The sequence below is a fragment of the Cherax quadricarinatus genome, chromosome 88 (genome assembly GCF_038502225.1).
Source record: "Cherax quadricarinatus isolate ZL_2023a chromosome 88, ASM3850222v1, whole genome shotgun sequence".
In the NCBI taxonomy this organism is placed as follows: Eukaryota; Metazoa; Arthropoda; class Malacostraca; order Decapoda; family Parastacidae; genus Cherax; species Cherax quadricarinatus.
In genome coordinates this window covers 6,294,663-6,310,525 of record NC_091379.1, presented here as the reverse complement: position 1 = coordinate 6,310,525, position 15,863 = coordinate 6,294,663, and the positions used below count along the sequence as shown (strand labels likewise).

The 15,863-nt window shown below is 39.0% G+C and overlaps 1 protein-coding gene across 6 annotated transcripts in view; it reads right to left on the bottom strand.

Moving 5' to 3' along the window:
- The window catches only part of mtTFB1 (mitochondrial transcription factor B1), a 42,922-nt gene extending 29,112 nt beyond the window's left edge, over window positions 1-13,810 (bottom strand). Inside the window, exons 1-2 of one of the 6 annotated variants that reach the window (XM_070103933.1) lie at window positions 13,570-13,810; window positions 971-2,677 (exon numbers count right to left, since the gene is read on the bottom strand). In XM_070103933.1, the coding sequence (XP_069960034.1) occupies window positions 1,628-2,674 (1,047 nt within the window). In that variant the 5' untranslated portion in view covers window positions 2,675-2,677; window positions 13,570-13,810 and the 3' untranslated portion in view covers window positions 971-1,627. The other 5 variants (XM_070103932.1, XM_070103934.1, XM_070103935.1 and 2 more) reach the window with 5 other exon arrangements.
- Between the last annotated feature and the right edge of the window lie 2,053 nt (window positions 13,811-15,863).

Genomic DNA, 15,863 nt, shown 5'->3' with positions numbered 1-15,863 from the left:
AGTAATTCTGAGAACTCACTGAAGACATTTGAACCAACTTAGCTTGTTTCTGAATATTAGAAAGAATTTTTATTTGCTTTGGCAGTTCAGTTAAAACAATAAACCTTTTTACATTCTATTATAAACACCCGAGAACTTAATATACACCTACCATCTGACTTACGACCTGCTCGACTTACGACCGTGTTTTTTATGCCAAATTTCTGGGAAATAAACAACTATTTGTGTTGTAATAAAGTTGGTAGAATTACCGACAATATGTAAAGTAAAAGGACACAAGTGCAACTAATGTGACATTTATTGTGGCAACGTTTCGCTCTCCAGGAGCTTTATCAAGCCATTACAAACAATACATGGACACAGAGGGTATATAAAGGCTCAGAGTGAGGTGAATACTAGTGAGGTACCATTTCGATGTTCACTAGTGGTAGTAGTAGTAGTAGTGGTAGTGACAAAAGTAATACAATATGTACGAATTAATTGCTCTACCATGTTGTATTACTTTTGTCACTACCACTACTACTACTACTACTACTACTACCACTAGTGAACATCGAAATGGTACCTCACTAGTATTCACCTCACTCTGAGCCTTTATATACCCTCTGTGTCCATGTATTGTTTGTAATGGCTTGATAAAGCTCCTGGAGAGCGAAACGTTGCCACAATAAATGTCACATTAGTTGCACTTGTGTCCTTTTATTTAACTATTTGTGTTGTACACAGTGTTTATCCTAAACCTTACAGTATAAAATACAGTACTAACAACATAAAAAGTAAAGTAAAACATGAAATACCAAAATAAAACAATAAAATAAAGTCATTATAAAAATGTTTTGTTGATATTCAGTAGTAAAGTTCGACTTACGACCGTTTCGACTTACGACCGGTTTCTCGGAACTGAACTCAGTCGTAAGTCGGATGGTAGGTGTACATCAAAAATCATTCTAAGAACAACAAAAGAATTAAATTCATGTGTTTCTAATTTAATTAAAATATTGTACTAAACAAAACTGTAAGTTAAAAAGTTATGTACAGTATTACGTACATACAAACAGTTACAACATAGCATAAACACAATACAGTATAGAAGTTGCCTAGGAACAAATAAATTTCTTACACTTTTTGTTAAACTGTATATGTGTACATTCTGTAGAAAAACATTGCAATACATAATGAAAACATGAAATTTAATTAAGAATTTTTTTTTTAGCAACAAGTTGGCCATCTCCCACTGAGGCAGGACAACTCAAAATAAAAAGAACCAAACATTTTCACCATCATTCCAAATTTTGATTTTCCATATTTTAAAAGTATACTGTACTGCATCAGGTTAAACTTCATTTTATGATATAGAACATTTCAGCTATAATCAAACTAATACATAATTACCAACATTTACAGCTCACTCATGAAAGAATATTTAGTATACTGTACATTAAGATCTCATTTCTCTTTAGCAAGTTTTATAAATGTACTCTAGACAAAATATCAGCGAGTAAAACTATAAGTGCTTAGTCGCATAGTTTTGAAGCATGGAATCCCTGGCCCAGTTGTTAATTTAGACTGAGCTGAGGCTCTCATAACACACTACATCAAAATACATGTACGTAGTATTTACACTTGTTCATATTTCATTACCATCACTGTCATAATCGACGTCATCCTTGATTATTTTTCTCTCTCGGGAATTGAATTTTTCTAGAGATGGCTGTTGTTCCAAAATGGCAGCATATGTATGACACAGGCGGTTAAATTCAGACAATGCGAGTTGGAATGGTCGCAGAGTAGGGTTTACATCTGCAACTGTAAACATCTTTTCCACTAGTTCATCCCGTTGAGACTCTGGGAAAAGCAAACCAGCGCCCCTCTTACAATACTTTTGCCTAAAAGAGAAGATGCAGCGTATAACTTTCTCAACTAACCCAAAATCTAGAGGTATCTGTGGCTCAATTCTAGGAATAAAGTGAACAATGCCAACATCCACATCTGGTTTTGGCACAAATGCTCGACCAGGAATTGTAAATTTATGTACTACATGACACCAGTTTTGGCACATAATAGATAAACGACATCTTTGCACATGTCCTGGTGGTGCTACCATGCGCTGGGCTACCTCAAGCTGAAACGTGAGTGTCATGCATACACGACCATTCACCCAAGCATTATGCTTTAGACTAATGTCTTTTAACCAGCGGATAATCAAAGGCGTCGCTACATTAAAAGGGAGGTTTCCTATCAGATGAATTTTTGGAAGATGACCATCCCATGGCTGTCTAAGATCTGAAGAGAATATTTTTTCCATATTAAATGAAAGAACATCACCTAATTCAATATCAAGTTTTCCTTTTGAAGCATCTTTCAACATTTCCAATGTTGGCAGGAATCTTGGATCCTTTTCTATAACAGTGAGTTGTGCTGCTCCTTGTTCCAGAATGCTGCGCGTGATGCCTCCTGGCCCTGGCCCAACTTCACATACATGACAGTCTCGAACACGCCCACTACTCCTAACTATTTTGCTGGTTAATTTATGATCCATTAGAAAGTTCTGGCTCAGTTGTTTCACAGCTCGCAGTTTGTAGAGCTTGACAAGGTCACGTGTGGAGGGCAGTGGAGGAAGTCTCAAGTGGGCAGCAGCCGCTTGTTTGGCCGTCAAGCCTGCCCTTCCTGCCATGACCTGCCAATATTACCACACTATAAAGTCTATGCATGAGAACCTTGCTGAACTGTGTGATATTGTTAAAGGCATATAGTACGTACCTGTTTAAATAAAATTTGCCTCCAATACTACAAAAATAGCTATATTTATCACCTGTAAATGTACCACACAGAGAAAGATCTCAGTCAGCAGGATTCGAAACCATGTCAGGAAAGTGGCAAGGTTCCCCAAGTGTGGCTGAGTAGTCTAGAGCATCACTTAGGGAACCTTGCCACTTTCCTGACGTGGTTTTGAATCCTGCTGACTGTGATCTTTCTCTTACATATATCACCTGTATTAAAATACTACAGTATTATGATTTATTAACAGATCTTTGAAAATTAATTATCATTTAAACTTGATTTGGAAGAAGCCAGAATTAATGCCTAGGCTACTTACAAAGGTATTGTACACATTACATTAACAGAACTTTCACCTTGTAAGTCTTGCTTTTCCACCTAAGAAAAGACTGACACTTAAATTTGCACAAGGTCAGCAGCAACTCTATTCTAAATAATTCTTCCATAGACATTACTGAACAGGAAGACTGACTTATAAATGAGGTGCATTCCTAGCATGTGTTCTGACTGATAAAGTGTTGTTTCCAACAAGTTAGTGTGCATTTTTGTGATATATTAGTGATGAGGCCCGGTGGCTAAAGCTCTCACTTCAGACACGGAGGGCCCAGGTTTGATTCCCGGCGGGTGGAAACATTTCGACACGTTTCCTTACACCTGATGTCCTGTTCACCTAGCAGCAAATAGGTACCTGGGTGTTAGTTGACTGGTGTGGGTCGCATCCTGGGGGACAAGATTGAGGACCACAATGGAAATAAGTGGCTAACCCTCTGGGGTTAAAAATCCGAAGAAAATCTTATCTTATCTAAGGCTTGTGTGTTACAAAATGGTAAAATCTGATTCATAAAGATTCCAAAGGAAAATATCTCGACTTAAAATGTGGGAAGTGGATATCCTAAGTGGGTCTCCAGTGATAGTGTAGTAAACTATTTATTATAACTATTTATGTATACCTGTACCTGATAAATTAGACACATGTGCAACTCTTGGGTATCTTTATTGAGGAAACGTTTCGCCACACAGTGGCTTCATCAGTCCATACAAAGGAGAATCTAGAAGAAAAGGAAGAGAATGAGGTAATCAGTCCCTCAGCCTTGAGTCGATGTGGTCAGTCCATCAATCTTGAATAGAATACGGCATAAGTGCGGAGAAGCAGCTTATAAACCGTAGGCAGGAGAGGTGCAGCAGTCGTAGTTGGTGTCACATTTGTTCAATGTGGAAGTAGGTCATGCCCAAGGGTTAGGCAAGCGAAGAATTCCCAAAGTATTAAGATCCCAAGAAGTTGCAGTGTCTGACAGGATTGAATAAATGTGACACCAACTACGACTGCTACACCTCTCCTGCCATACGGTTTATAAGCTGCTTCTCCGCACTTATGCCGTATTCTATTCAAGATTGATGGACTGACCACATCGACTCAAGGCTGAGGGACTGATTACCTCATTCTCCTCCTGTTCTTATTTCACATCTTACCTTACTAATAGGTATCAGAATGTCACCATTAAAGACACAGCATCAACAACATGGCCACTTGATACTGGAGTTCCACAGGGAAGTGTCCTTGGTCCCCTGCTCTTCCTCATATACATCAATGATCTTCCAAACGTATCCCAACACCTGAAACCCATTCTCTTTGCTGATGACACGACTTATGTCATCTCTCACGCCTACTAGATGATCAGCCTGTAACTGATTTCATCAACAATATGAACAACACACTTCTCATACCAACAATAACTAAACCAACCAGGCTCACTGAAACAAGTGCAACCATAATAGACCACATATGGACCAATATACTAGCCCCCCTTAAATCAGGGATAATCACAGATAGCACTACAGACCGCTACCCTACCTTCCTCTTGACAAACATTAGTAAACCACCACTTGAATACAACAAAGTTTCATTTAGACTCCATGATGAGGCCTCAATAAGGAAGTTCACAGCTGACCTAGAGACTGTTGACTGGCCTACAGAATTCTCCAAGGCCAATGGTATTGATGACTGGACAGACATTTTTCTTAACAAATTACTTAGACTATACAACAAACATTGTCCTATAAAAACGAAACAGATCACAAACAAATGGCTTGGTTGCCCATGGCTAACCAGCACCATTCTGAAATCCATTGATAAGAAACACCAATATGAAAAGCAATATAGACAGGGCTTAATACACAAAGATATTCTTAAACACTATTCATCAGTCCTCACCAAAGTAATAAAGAAAGCCAAACAACTATACTACTCCAGTAGATTCATTGACACAAGAGGAGATATAAAAAAGACCTGGAAAACACTCTCAGATTCTAGGGACCCACAAACTGAAAAAAACGAAGAATATTGCCCTAACTAAACCTAATGAAACACCACTGCATCCCACTGACACAGCTAACAAGATAAACGACTTCTTCTCAACCATAGGTTCTAATCTCGCCAATAAAATCCCACGTACCAATGCCCATGCCGGGGACTACCTAGATGGGAATTTCCCAAATTCCTTCTATCTTGCTCCAACTGAGCCCATGGAAGTCACCGAGATTATAAAGTCACTTAAAAATAACTCAGGGAATCTGTTTCATGTCCCACCATTATTGTACAAGAGAGCGGCCCATGTCCTCTCGCATGCTATCTCATTACTTTTTAACAAGTCACTAGAAACTAGCACCTTCCCGAAACTACTCAAGATGGCAAGGGTTACACCAATACATAAAGGTGGTGACCCTACAGATTTAAACAACTATAGGCCAATATCAAACTTACCATTGCTATCCAAAATCTTTGAGAAACTCGTGCACAGGAGACTATATTCATTTATAACGGCACAAAACATACTCAACCCCTGCCAATTTGGATTCAGGAAAAATAAAAGCACTAACGATGCAATCATAAAAATGCTAGATCTGCTTTACACAGCATTGGAAAATAAGGAATATCCACTAGGAATTTTTATTGACCTAAGAAAAGCTTTTGACACAGTAGACCACGGCATCCTACTCCACAAACTTGACCATTATGGTATGAGAGGCCATGCGCTTGCATATTTCAAATCTTACCTTACTAATAGGTATCAGTATGTCACCATTAAAGACACAGCATCAACAACACAGCCACTTGATACTGGAGTTCCGCAGGGAAGTGTCCTTGGTCCCCTGCTCTTCCTCATATACATCAATGATCTTCCAAACGTATCTCAACACCTGAACCCCATTCTCTTTGCTGACGACACGACTTAGGTCATCTCTCACCCTAATCTTGCCACCCTCAACACCATTGTTAATGAGAAGCTAATCAAAATATCGACTTGGATGACAGCCAATAAACTTACGCTTAACACTGACAAAACCTACTACATTATGTTTGGTAGCAGAGCAGGAGATGCGCAAATTAACATTAAGATCGACAACACTCTAATTGCCAGGCATAATGAGGGCAAATTCCTAGGCCTATACCTCGACAACAACCTGAACTTCAGCACCCATATCCAACATATAACCAAAAAAGTATCCAAAACGGTTGGGATCCTCTCCAAGATACAATACTACGTGCCGCAAACTGCCCTTCTCACACTATACCATTCACTTATATATCCATACCTCACCTATGCTATCTGTGCTTGGGGTTCAACTGCAGCAACACGCCTAAAGCCAATAATAACCCAACAAAAAGCCGCAATAAGAATAATCACTAAATCCCATCCCTGGCAACACACCCCCCCACTCTTCATAGATCAAAACTTACTCCCTGTTCAGTACATCCACACTTACTACTGTGCAATCTACATCTAAAAGACCTTAAATTCCAATATTAACCTTGACCTAAAACGCTTTCTCGATAGTTGCTACAGAACCCACAGGCACAACACCAGACACAAACATCTCTATGACATTCCCCGTGTCCGACTAAACCTTTACAAAAATTCAATGTATGTCAAAGGCCCTAAAATCTGGAACACCCTACCTGAAAATTCTAAAACTGCAGACACATTCATCACCTTCAAAACTACCATCAAAAAACATCTTATCTCCCTGATACACCCTGTCAACTAATTACACAAATACCGCCTGGTGGTTAACACTTACACTCACTCACCCATTTGACCATAAACAGAAATATCAATCTCAATCTCAAAATAATGAATCTTAACTAGTCATAAGTTGGCCTGTGATACTCCAATACTGAAACTATGTACAGTGCCAAAACAAAAGCATTCACATTGCTAAACTCACAAACTAGTATTTAGTCACTTAGCCATAATACCAACTTACCTCATAATTTTGTAATATTTTAAACTCAAGATTTATTTTAAGTCTGCCCGAAATGCCTAGCCATGCTAGGTGTTCTAGTGGTACACTCTGTAATTATTTTACTACATGTAAACCACACAATAACTAAATTCTGTAAACTCAGCATTGTAATCCTTATAGAGAATAAACTTTGAATTGAATCTTGCCACCCTCAACACCATTGTTAACGAGGAGCTGATCAAAATATCGACTTGGATGACAGCCAATAAACTTACGCTTAACGCTGACAAAACCTACTATATTATGTTTGGTAGCAGAGCAGGAGATGCACAAATTAACATTAAGATCGACAACACTCTAATTACCATACATAATGAGGGCAAATTCCTAGGCCTATACCTTGACAACAACCTGAATTTCAGCACCCATATCCAACACCCATATCCAGGTGTGGGGCTGCGTTTCGCAGCCCCACACCTCTAACTTCTACAGCAGGCGTCTACACTATCCCCTGTGGGTTCTGTCCCAAGAAATATGTAGGCGAGACAGGCAGAGATCTTGCAGTCCGCCTGAATGAGCATCGAAATGCCTCTAACAGAGACGATGTAAGGTACGCCTGTGTCCTCCACAGAGACTCCACGGGGCATTTGATGAACTGGAACGAGGCACAACTCGTTCTCACCGAACCAGACCTCAGACGCCGACGGTGCCTAGAAGCCTCACTAATCACCGTCACCGACACTATAGAACGCAACACTGGAAACTACAAAATTTCAAAAACATTGGCATACATGATACTTAAGCAGCACCAACCCAACAACACAGGAGTCACATGATTTCATCGTCTACCCATCCTCATCATAGGCAGAGGTTGTTTTGATAAGGACCTGCCTCGCATGGGCCAGTAGGCCTTCTACAGTGTTCCTCCATTCTTATGTTCTTATGACATTCCTCAGGTCACGTGCGTCACATCTCACTCTCCGCCTATATATATAATGTCTTTCTACCTCTGTATGTTAGAAGTGATCAAGGTTCCAGGACTGAAACGTTTTCTAATAAATATGTTATAGTGTTTGCTTACGTGTCTTTCTAAACCAACTTGTCGGTATTTATTACCAAGGTTTATACCAGAAATATTAATCTCAATCTTAAAATAATGAATCCTGTGATACTCCAATACTGAAACTATGTACTGTGCCAAAACAAAAGCATTCACATTGCTAAACTAACAAACTAGTATTTAGTCACTAATCATAATACCAACTTACCTCATAATTTGTAATACTGTATTTTAAAATTAAGAATTAAACTAAGTCTGCCCGAAATGCCTAGCCATGCTAGTGTTCTAGTGGTACACTCAAAGTTTCAAAGTTTATTCTCTATAAGGATTACAATGTTGAATTTACAGAATTTGGTTATTGTGTGGTTTACATGTAGTTAAATAATGATTACAGAGTGTATCACTAGAATGCCTAGCATGGCTAGGCATTTCGGGCAGACTTAGTTTAATTCTTTATTTTAAAATATTACAAATTATGAGGTAAGTTGGTATTATGGCTAAGTGACTAAATACTAGTTTGTGAGTTTAGGAATGTGAATGCTTTTGTTTTGGCACAGTACATAGTTTCAGTATTGGAGTATCATAGGATTCATTATTTTAAGATTGAGATTAATATTTCTGTTTATGGTCAAATGGGTGAGTGAGTTTAAGTGTGAACCACCAGGTGGTATTCGTGTAGTTAGTTGATGGGGTGTATCAGGGAGACGAGATGTTTTCTAATGGTAGTTTTGAAGGTGATGAATGTGTCTGCAGTTCTAGAGTTCTCAGGTAGGGTGTTCCAGATTTTAGGGCCTTTGACATACATTGAATTTTTGTAAAGGTTTAGTCGGACACGGGGAATGTCGTAGAGATGTTTGTGTCTGGTGTTATGCCTGTGGGTTCTGTCACAACTATCAAGAAAGTGTTTTAGGTCAAGGTTGATATTGGAGTTTAAGGTCCTGTAGATGTAGACTGCACAGTAGTAAGTGTGGATGTACTGAACAGGGAGTAAGTTTAGATCTATGAAGAGTGGGGGGGGGGTTGCCAGGGATGGGATTTAGTGATTATTCTTACTGCAGCTTTTTGTTGGGTTATTATTGGCTTTAGGTGTGTTGCTGCAGTTGATCCCCAAGCACAAATAGCATAGGTGAGGTATGGATAAATAAGTGAGTGGTATAGTGTGAGAAGGGCATTTTGCGGCACGTAGAATCGTATCTTGGAGAGGATCCCAACCGTTTTGGATACTTTTTTGGTTATGTGTTGGATATGGGTGCTGAAATTCAGGTTGTTGTCAAGGTATAGGCCTAGGAATTTGCTCTCATTATGTCTGGTAATTAGAGTGTTGTCGATCTTAATGTTAATTTGTGCATCTCCTGCTCTGCTACCAAACATAATATAGTAGGTTCTGTCAGTGTTAAGCGTAAGTTTATTGGCTGTCATCCAAGTCGATATTTTGATCAGCTCCTCGTTAACAATGGTGTTGAGGGTGGCAAGATTAGGGTGAGAGATGACATAAGTCGTATCATCAGCAAACAGAATGGGTTTCAGGTGTTGGGATACGTATGGAAGATCATTGATGTATATGAGGAAGAGCAGGGGACCAAGGACACTTCCCTGCGGAACTCCAGTATCAAGTGGCCGTGTTGTTGATGCTGTGTCTTTAATGGTGACATACTGATACCTATTAGTAAGGTAAGATTTGAAATAAGCAAGCGCATGGCCTCTTATACCGTAATGGTCAAGTTTGTGGAGTAGGATGTCGTGGTCTACTGTGTCAAAAGCTTTTCTTAGGTCAATAAAAATTCCTAGTGAATATTCCTTATTTTCCAATGCTGTGTAAAGCAGATCTTGCATTTTTATGATTGCATCATTAGTGCTTTTATTTTTCCTGAATCCAAATTGGCAGGGGTTGAGTTTGTTTTGTGCCGTTATAAATGAATATAGTCTCCTGTGCACGAGTTTCTCAAAGATTTTGGATAGCAATGGTAAGTTTGATATTGGTCTATAGTTGTTTAAGTCTGTAGGGTCACCACCTTTATGTATTGGTGTAACCCTTGCCATCTTGAGTAGTTTCGGGAAGGTGCTAGTTTCTAGTGACTTGTTAAAAAGTAATGAAATAGCATGCGAAAGGACATGGGCCGCTCGCTTGTACAGTAATGGTGGGACATGAGACAGATTCCCCGAGTTATTTTTAAGTGACTATAATCTCGGTGACTTCCGAGGGCTCAGTTGGAGCAAGATAGAAGGAATTTGGGAAATTCCCATCTAGGTAGTCCCCGGCATGGACATTGGTATGTGGGATTTTATTGGCGAGATTAGATCCTATGGTTGAGAAGAAGTCGTTTATCTTGTTAGCTGTGTCAGTGGGATGTAGTGGTGTTTCATTAGGTTTAGTTAGGGCAATATTCTTGGTTTTTTTCAGTTTGTGGATCCCTAGAATCTGAGAGTGTTTTCCAGGTCTTTTTTTTATATCTCCTCTATGTGTCTGTGAATCTACTGGAGTAGTATAGTTGTTTGGCTTTCTTTATTACTTTGGTGAGAACTGATGAATAGTGTTTAAGAATATCTTTGTGTATTACGCCCTGTCTATATTGCTCTTCATATTGGTGTTTCTTGTCAATGGATTTCAGAATGGTGCTGGTTAGCTATGGGCAACCAAGCCGTTTGTTTGTGATCTGTTTCGTTTTTATAGGACAATGTTTGTTGTATAGTCTAAGTAATTTGTTAAGAAAAATGTCTGTCCAGTCATCAATACCATTGGCCTTGGAGAATTCTGTAGGCCAGTCAACAGTCTCTAGGTCAGCTGTGAACTTCCTTATTGAGGCCTCGTCATGGAGTCTAAATGAGACTTTGTTGTATTCAAGTGGTGGTTTACTAATGTTTGTCAGGAGGAAGGTAGGGTAGTGGTCTGTAGTGTTATCTGTGATTATCCCTGATTTAAGGGGGGGCTAGTATATTGGTCCATATGTGGTATATTATGGTTGCACTTGTCTCAGTGACCCTGGTTGGTTTAGTTATTGTTGGTATGAGAAGTGTGTTGTTCATATTGTTGATGAAATCAGTTACAGGCTGATCATCTAGTAAGCCAAGGTTGATGTTGAAGTCTCCAGCTAAGAGAAGGTGGTGCTTATTCATTTGTCTGTTTGTTATTAGTGACTTTAATTTCTCACTGAAATTTGGGATGTTTGTGTGAGGTATCTGGTAAATGGCACCGATTGTTATAGGTGTCTTAAGGTTTTTTACAGTAAAATTAGCAAAAATGTATTCCCCATATTCATCACTAAAGCAAGTGGTGCTAATACAAGATAATTGGTTAGAGTAATAGATTGCAATACCACCCCCAACTTGGTTTGGTCTGCAGTTGTGAATTGCTGTGTATCCTGGTAGAGGGTAGATATCTATTTTGTCCTGCTTAAGCCAGGTCTCAGTAAGAATAATGCAGGAGAAGGGTGTCTTTAGTGATTCAAGGAGTGCCAGGAGGTCATCATCATGTTTGCTTAAGGACCTGATGTTGTAGTTAAGTACTGACAGACATTTAGCATTGTTAAGGATAGTGCTGGCTTGTGATGCTGTGTAGTAAAGGCAGTTACTTTCCAATAGGTTTTGATTGGGTGCCAGATTATGGAGGTTTAGATCAGGGTCAACGTGATCAATCATCTTCTAGGTTTAAATTATGGTTATTTATATCCTGAGTTGTGTGTTGAGTTCTAGTACTGATATCTGTAGTGGTGGGAAGTTTGGACAAGTATATAGCTAGAGTATTTTGGTCATATAGAGTATAGTCATTACTACACATAATGAAGTTGATGTTGTCTATGTGTTGTGCTGGACTGAACTAAAGTACAACTAGGTATAAACTAGTAATATAAAAATACAAATTAAAAATAGAACAAGACTCTCACTTGTAATTGCACTAAGGTCTAATATAATGACTTTTGTGGAGTCTATGTTTTGAGCTAGAATGACCTATAGTACAACTAGGTTTAATCTAATAATATAAAAATACAAATTAAAAATAGCACCAATCTCTCACTAGTAATTGCACTATGGTCTAATATAATGAATTTGGTATTGACTATGTATTGAGCTAGAATGAGCTATAGTACAACTGAGTTTAATCTAATAATATAAAAAAGGCACAAGACTCTCAATTGTAATTGCACTAAGGTCTTATATAAGTTGTTTACAAGAATTAGAGTATAACTAGATTTAAATTGACAGGATAAAATACACAAGTTAAGGTAGCAAAAGAATAAAAAAAAATGATAAAAATAAAAATGGCAATGACTTGGTTATAATATGCTAGTAAGATGGTAGACAGGATAGTATAAAAGTTGTAGTTGAAAATACTAGTTTAAAAAAGTATAGAATATAATGGTCAATAAAAGAAGTTTACAATAAGTTTGATCAATATAGTTTACAGCAAAATTGGGCAATAATAGGGATTTTAGAATAAAATTGGGCAATTGAGTATTTCTTAAAGTGAGGTAGAATTATTGAGGACAAGTTATGGCTAGTTTATTTTACTACATGTAAACCACACAATAACCAAATTCTGTAAACTCAGCATTGTAATCCTTATAGAAAATAAACTTTGAATTGAATTGAATTCTCCTTTGTATGGACTGATGAAGCCACTGTCTGGCGAAACATTTCCTCAATAAAGATACCCAAGAGTTGCACATGTGTCTAATTTATCAACGTGTCGGTTCTCTGAACCATTCATCTACGTACATGTACCTAAATAAACTTACTAGTTATTATTAATATTATGGCGGAGCGCCAAACCTGTAGGGATTGTGATGAATAGGGGGAATGGAAGGTATTCAGGCATAATTCAGGGAGAACATTAAAAGGGTGATGGACTGATTACATCGTCTTCAAGTATCTTCTGCTTCTATCAACTTTTCTGTACTCGACTGAAGAAGCCTACTGTGTAGGCGAAACGTTTCGAAATAAAGATACCTAACTGTTGCATATGTGTCTTACCTAACAATCTGTCGGTATTTTATACCATTTTAATGTTCATTCTGTCAGACACTGCAACACAAGGGTATCTTGGTACAGACCATCAACTTAGACAACCTCTACTAGTGAGAACGGCTGGGTTTGAGAGGGACCTGCCCTCCCAAAGCAACCTACGTCTCACCTCCTGGCACTATATAAAGGCCCCATTCTGTCACTTCAACTTCATATTGTTTCAGACAACGGAACAATGCTCTTCTCCAGACTGAGGGACTGACCACCTCAAAACTTTATGGGTGATGGACTGATTACATCGTCTTCAAGTATCTTCTGCTTCTATCAACTTTTCTGTACTCGACTGAAGAAGCCTACTGTGTAGGCGAAACGTTTCGAAATAAAGATACCTAACTGTTGCATATGTGTCTCACCTAACAACACACACACATAATTCAGGGAACTGGAGTACAGATCCAATTACCTAGATCAAGAGCCCCTCACCAGCATCAAGGAACCTCCCTTGAAAGGTTGAATAGTTAAAATACTTACTGTAGAGAAGTCTAACAAGAAAGTAACGACAGCACTGCTGATGCTGCTGCTGCTTCTTGTTGGGGTTTATCAGGGCCAATGACGGCTTAACAGCATAAGACAGGCAGAACACTGCAGGAGGCCTGTTGGCCCATACTAGGCACGGCCATCATAATCCATCTTATTAATAGGATATTTGCCCAACCCGATTTTCAATGCTGTCTAAGAAATAAGCTTTGATAATTCTATTTACTCATGTGCAAGTCCCACTCAAATCCAACCCCTCTCAATTATGTATTCATCTAACCTAAATTTGAACTACCCAAGGTCCTAGCATCAACAACCCTGTGTAAAGTAAAAGGACACAAGTGCAACTAATGTGACATTTATTGTGGCAACGTTTCGCTCTCCAGGAGCTTTATCAAGCCATTACAAACAATACATGGACACAGAGGGTATATAAAGGCTCAGAGTGAGGTGAATACTAGTGAGGTACCATTTCGATGTTCACTAGTGGTAGTAGTAGTAGTAGTAGTAGTAGTAGTAGTAGTAGTAGTAGTAGTGACAAAAGTAATACAATATGGTAGAGCAAATAATTCGTACATGAGTAAAAGGATATAAAAGCTATTACTTGGGTAACATAAAAATAGGTTGGACAAATATAAACTGGAATGAGGCAGCTTGTTTCAGTGTTCACTCTCTGTGCTTTGTGTAGTATAACAGGAGAGACTATGTGATGGCAGGGTTTACTGTTTTCAGGAGGATTCTTGCTAAGACTTCGGAGATGGTGAAGCTGCCGTTGTTTTGTTTAATTGTATTCGAAACAGCGATCAGTGCTGATTCAAAGCACTTGCGTGTGCGGAAATTATTTTCTTTTATCACTAATTGGGCGTCTCTGAATTTCATAAGATGATTGGTGGAATTTCGGTGTTGTACACAGGCGTTGTTTAAGTTGTCGTTCCTACATGCGTATATGTGTTAATTGAGGCGGGTGTCGAGGTTTCTTGCTGTTTCACCTACGTAGATCTTGTCACAGCCTCCACAGGGTATAGTGTAAACTCCTGCATTGACTGGTTCGTGGTGCTTGGGTTTTGTCCTGGTTAGATCCTTTATTGAAGTGGTAGAAGCGATGGCGACTCTGGTGTTAGCTTGTGAAAGTACTTTTGAGACGTTTAGTGCAACCTGGCTGTTGGGAAGAATTATAACTTTGTTGGGAGCGGTGTTGATGCGTGGAGAATTGATGATCTGAAGAGCTCTTTTCTTGTTAGGTAAGACACATATGCAACAGTTAGGTATCTTTATTTCGAAACGTTTCGCCTACACAGTAGGCTTCTTCAGTCGAGTACAGAAAGGTTGATAGAAGCAGAAGATACTTGAAGACGATGTAATCAGTCCATCACCCTTAAAGTTTTGAGGTGGTCAGTCCCTCAGTCTGGAGAAGAGCATTGTTCCGTTGTCTGAAACAATATGAAGTTGAAGTGACAGAATGGGGCCTTTATATAGTGTTAGGTAAGACACATATGCAACAGTTAGGTATCTTTATTATGAAACGTTTCGCCTACACAGTAGGCTTCTTCAGTCAAGTACAGAAAAGTTGATAGAAGCAGAAGATACTTGAAGACGATGTAATCAGTCCATCACCCTTAAAGTTTTGAGGTGGTCAGTCCCTCAGTCTAGAGAAGAGCATTGTTCCATAGTATGAAACAATATGGAGATGAAGTGACAGAATGGAGCTTTTTATAGCGCCAAGAGGTGAGACGTAGGCCACTAGGAGAGGTAAGAACTCAGATGTTGAAAGGTCAGGTCCCTCTCAAATCCAGCCGCTCTCACTAGTGGAAGTTGTCGAAGTTGATTGCAGGTCTGTACCAAGATACCCTTGTGTTGCAGTGTCTGACAGATTGAACATTAAAATGGTATAAAATACCGACAGGTTGTTAGGTAAGACACATATGCAACAGTTGGGTATCTTTATTATGAAACGTTTCGCCTACACAGTAGGCTTCTTCAGTCAAGTACAGAAAAGTTGATAGAAGCAGAAGATACTTGAAGACGATGTAATCAGTCCATCACCCTTAAAGTTTTGAGGTGGTCAGGACAGCCCTGGTTGCAAAAGACGTTGAAAAAGCTTTTGACACTGTGTGGCACGAGGGGCTCAAGTACAAACTCTGCACTAACTTCAACCTGCCTCTCAATACTCGTAAACTCCTCTGCAACTTCCTAGACGGCCGTACCATGAGAATCAAATTCCAAGGCTGTTACTCTGACTACTTCACACTAAATGCTGGAGTACCCCAGGGATCTGTCCTTTCCC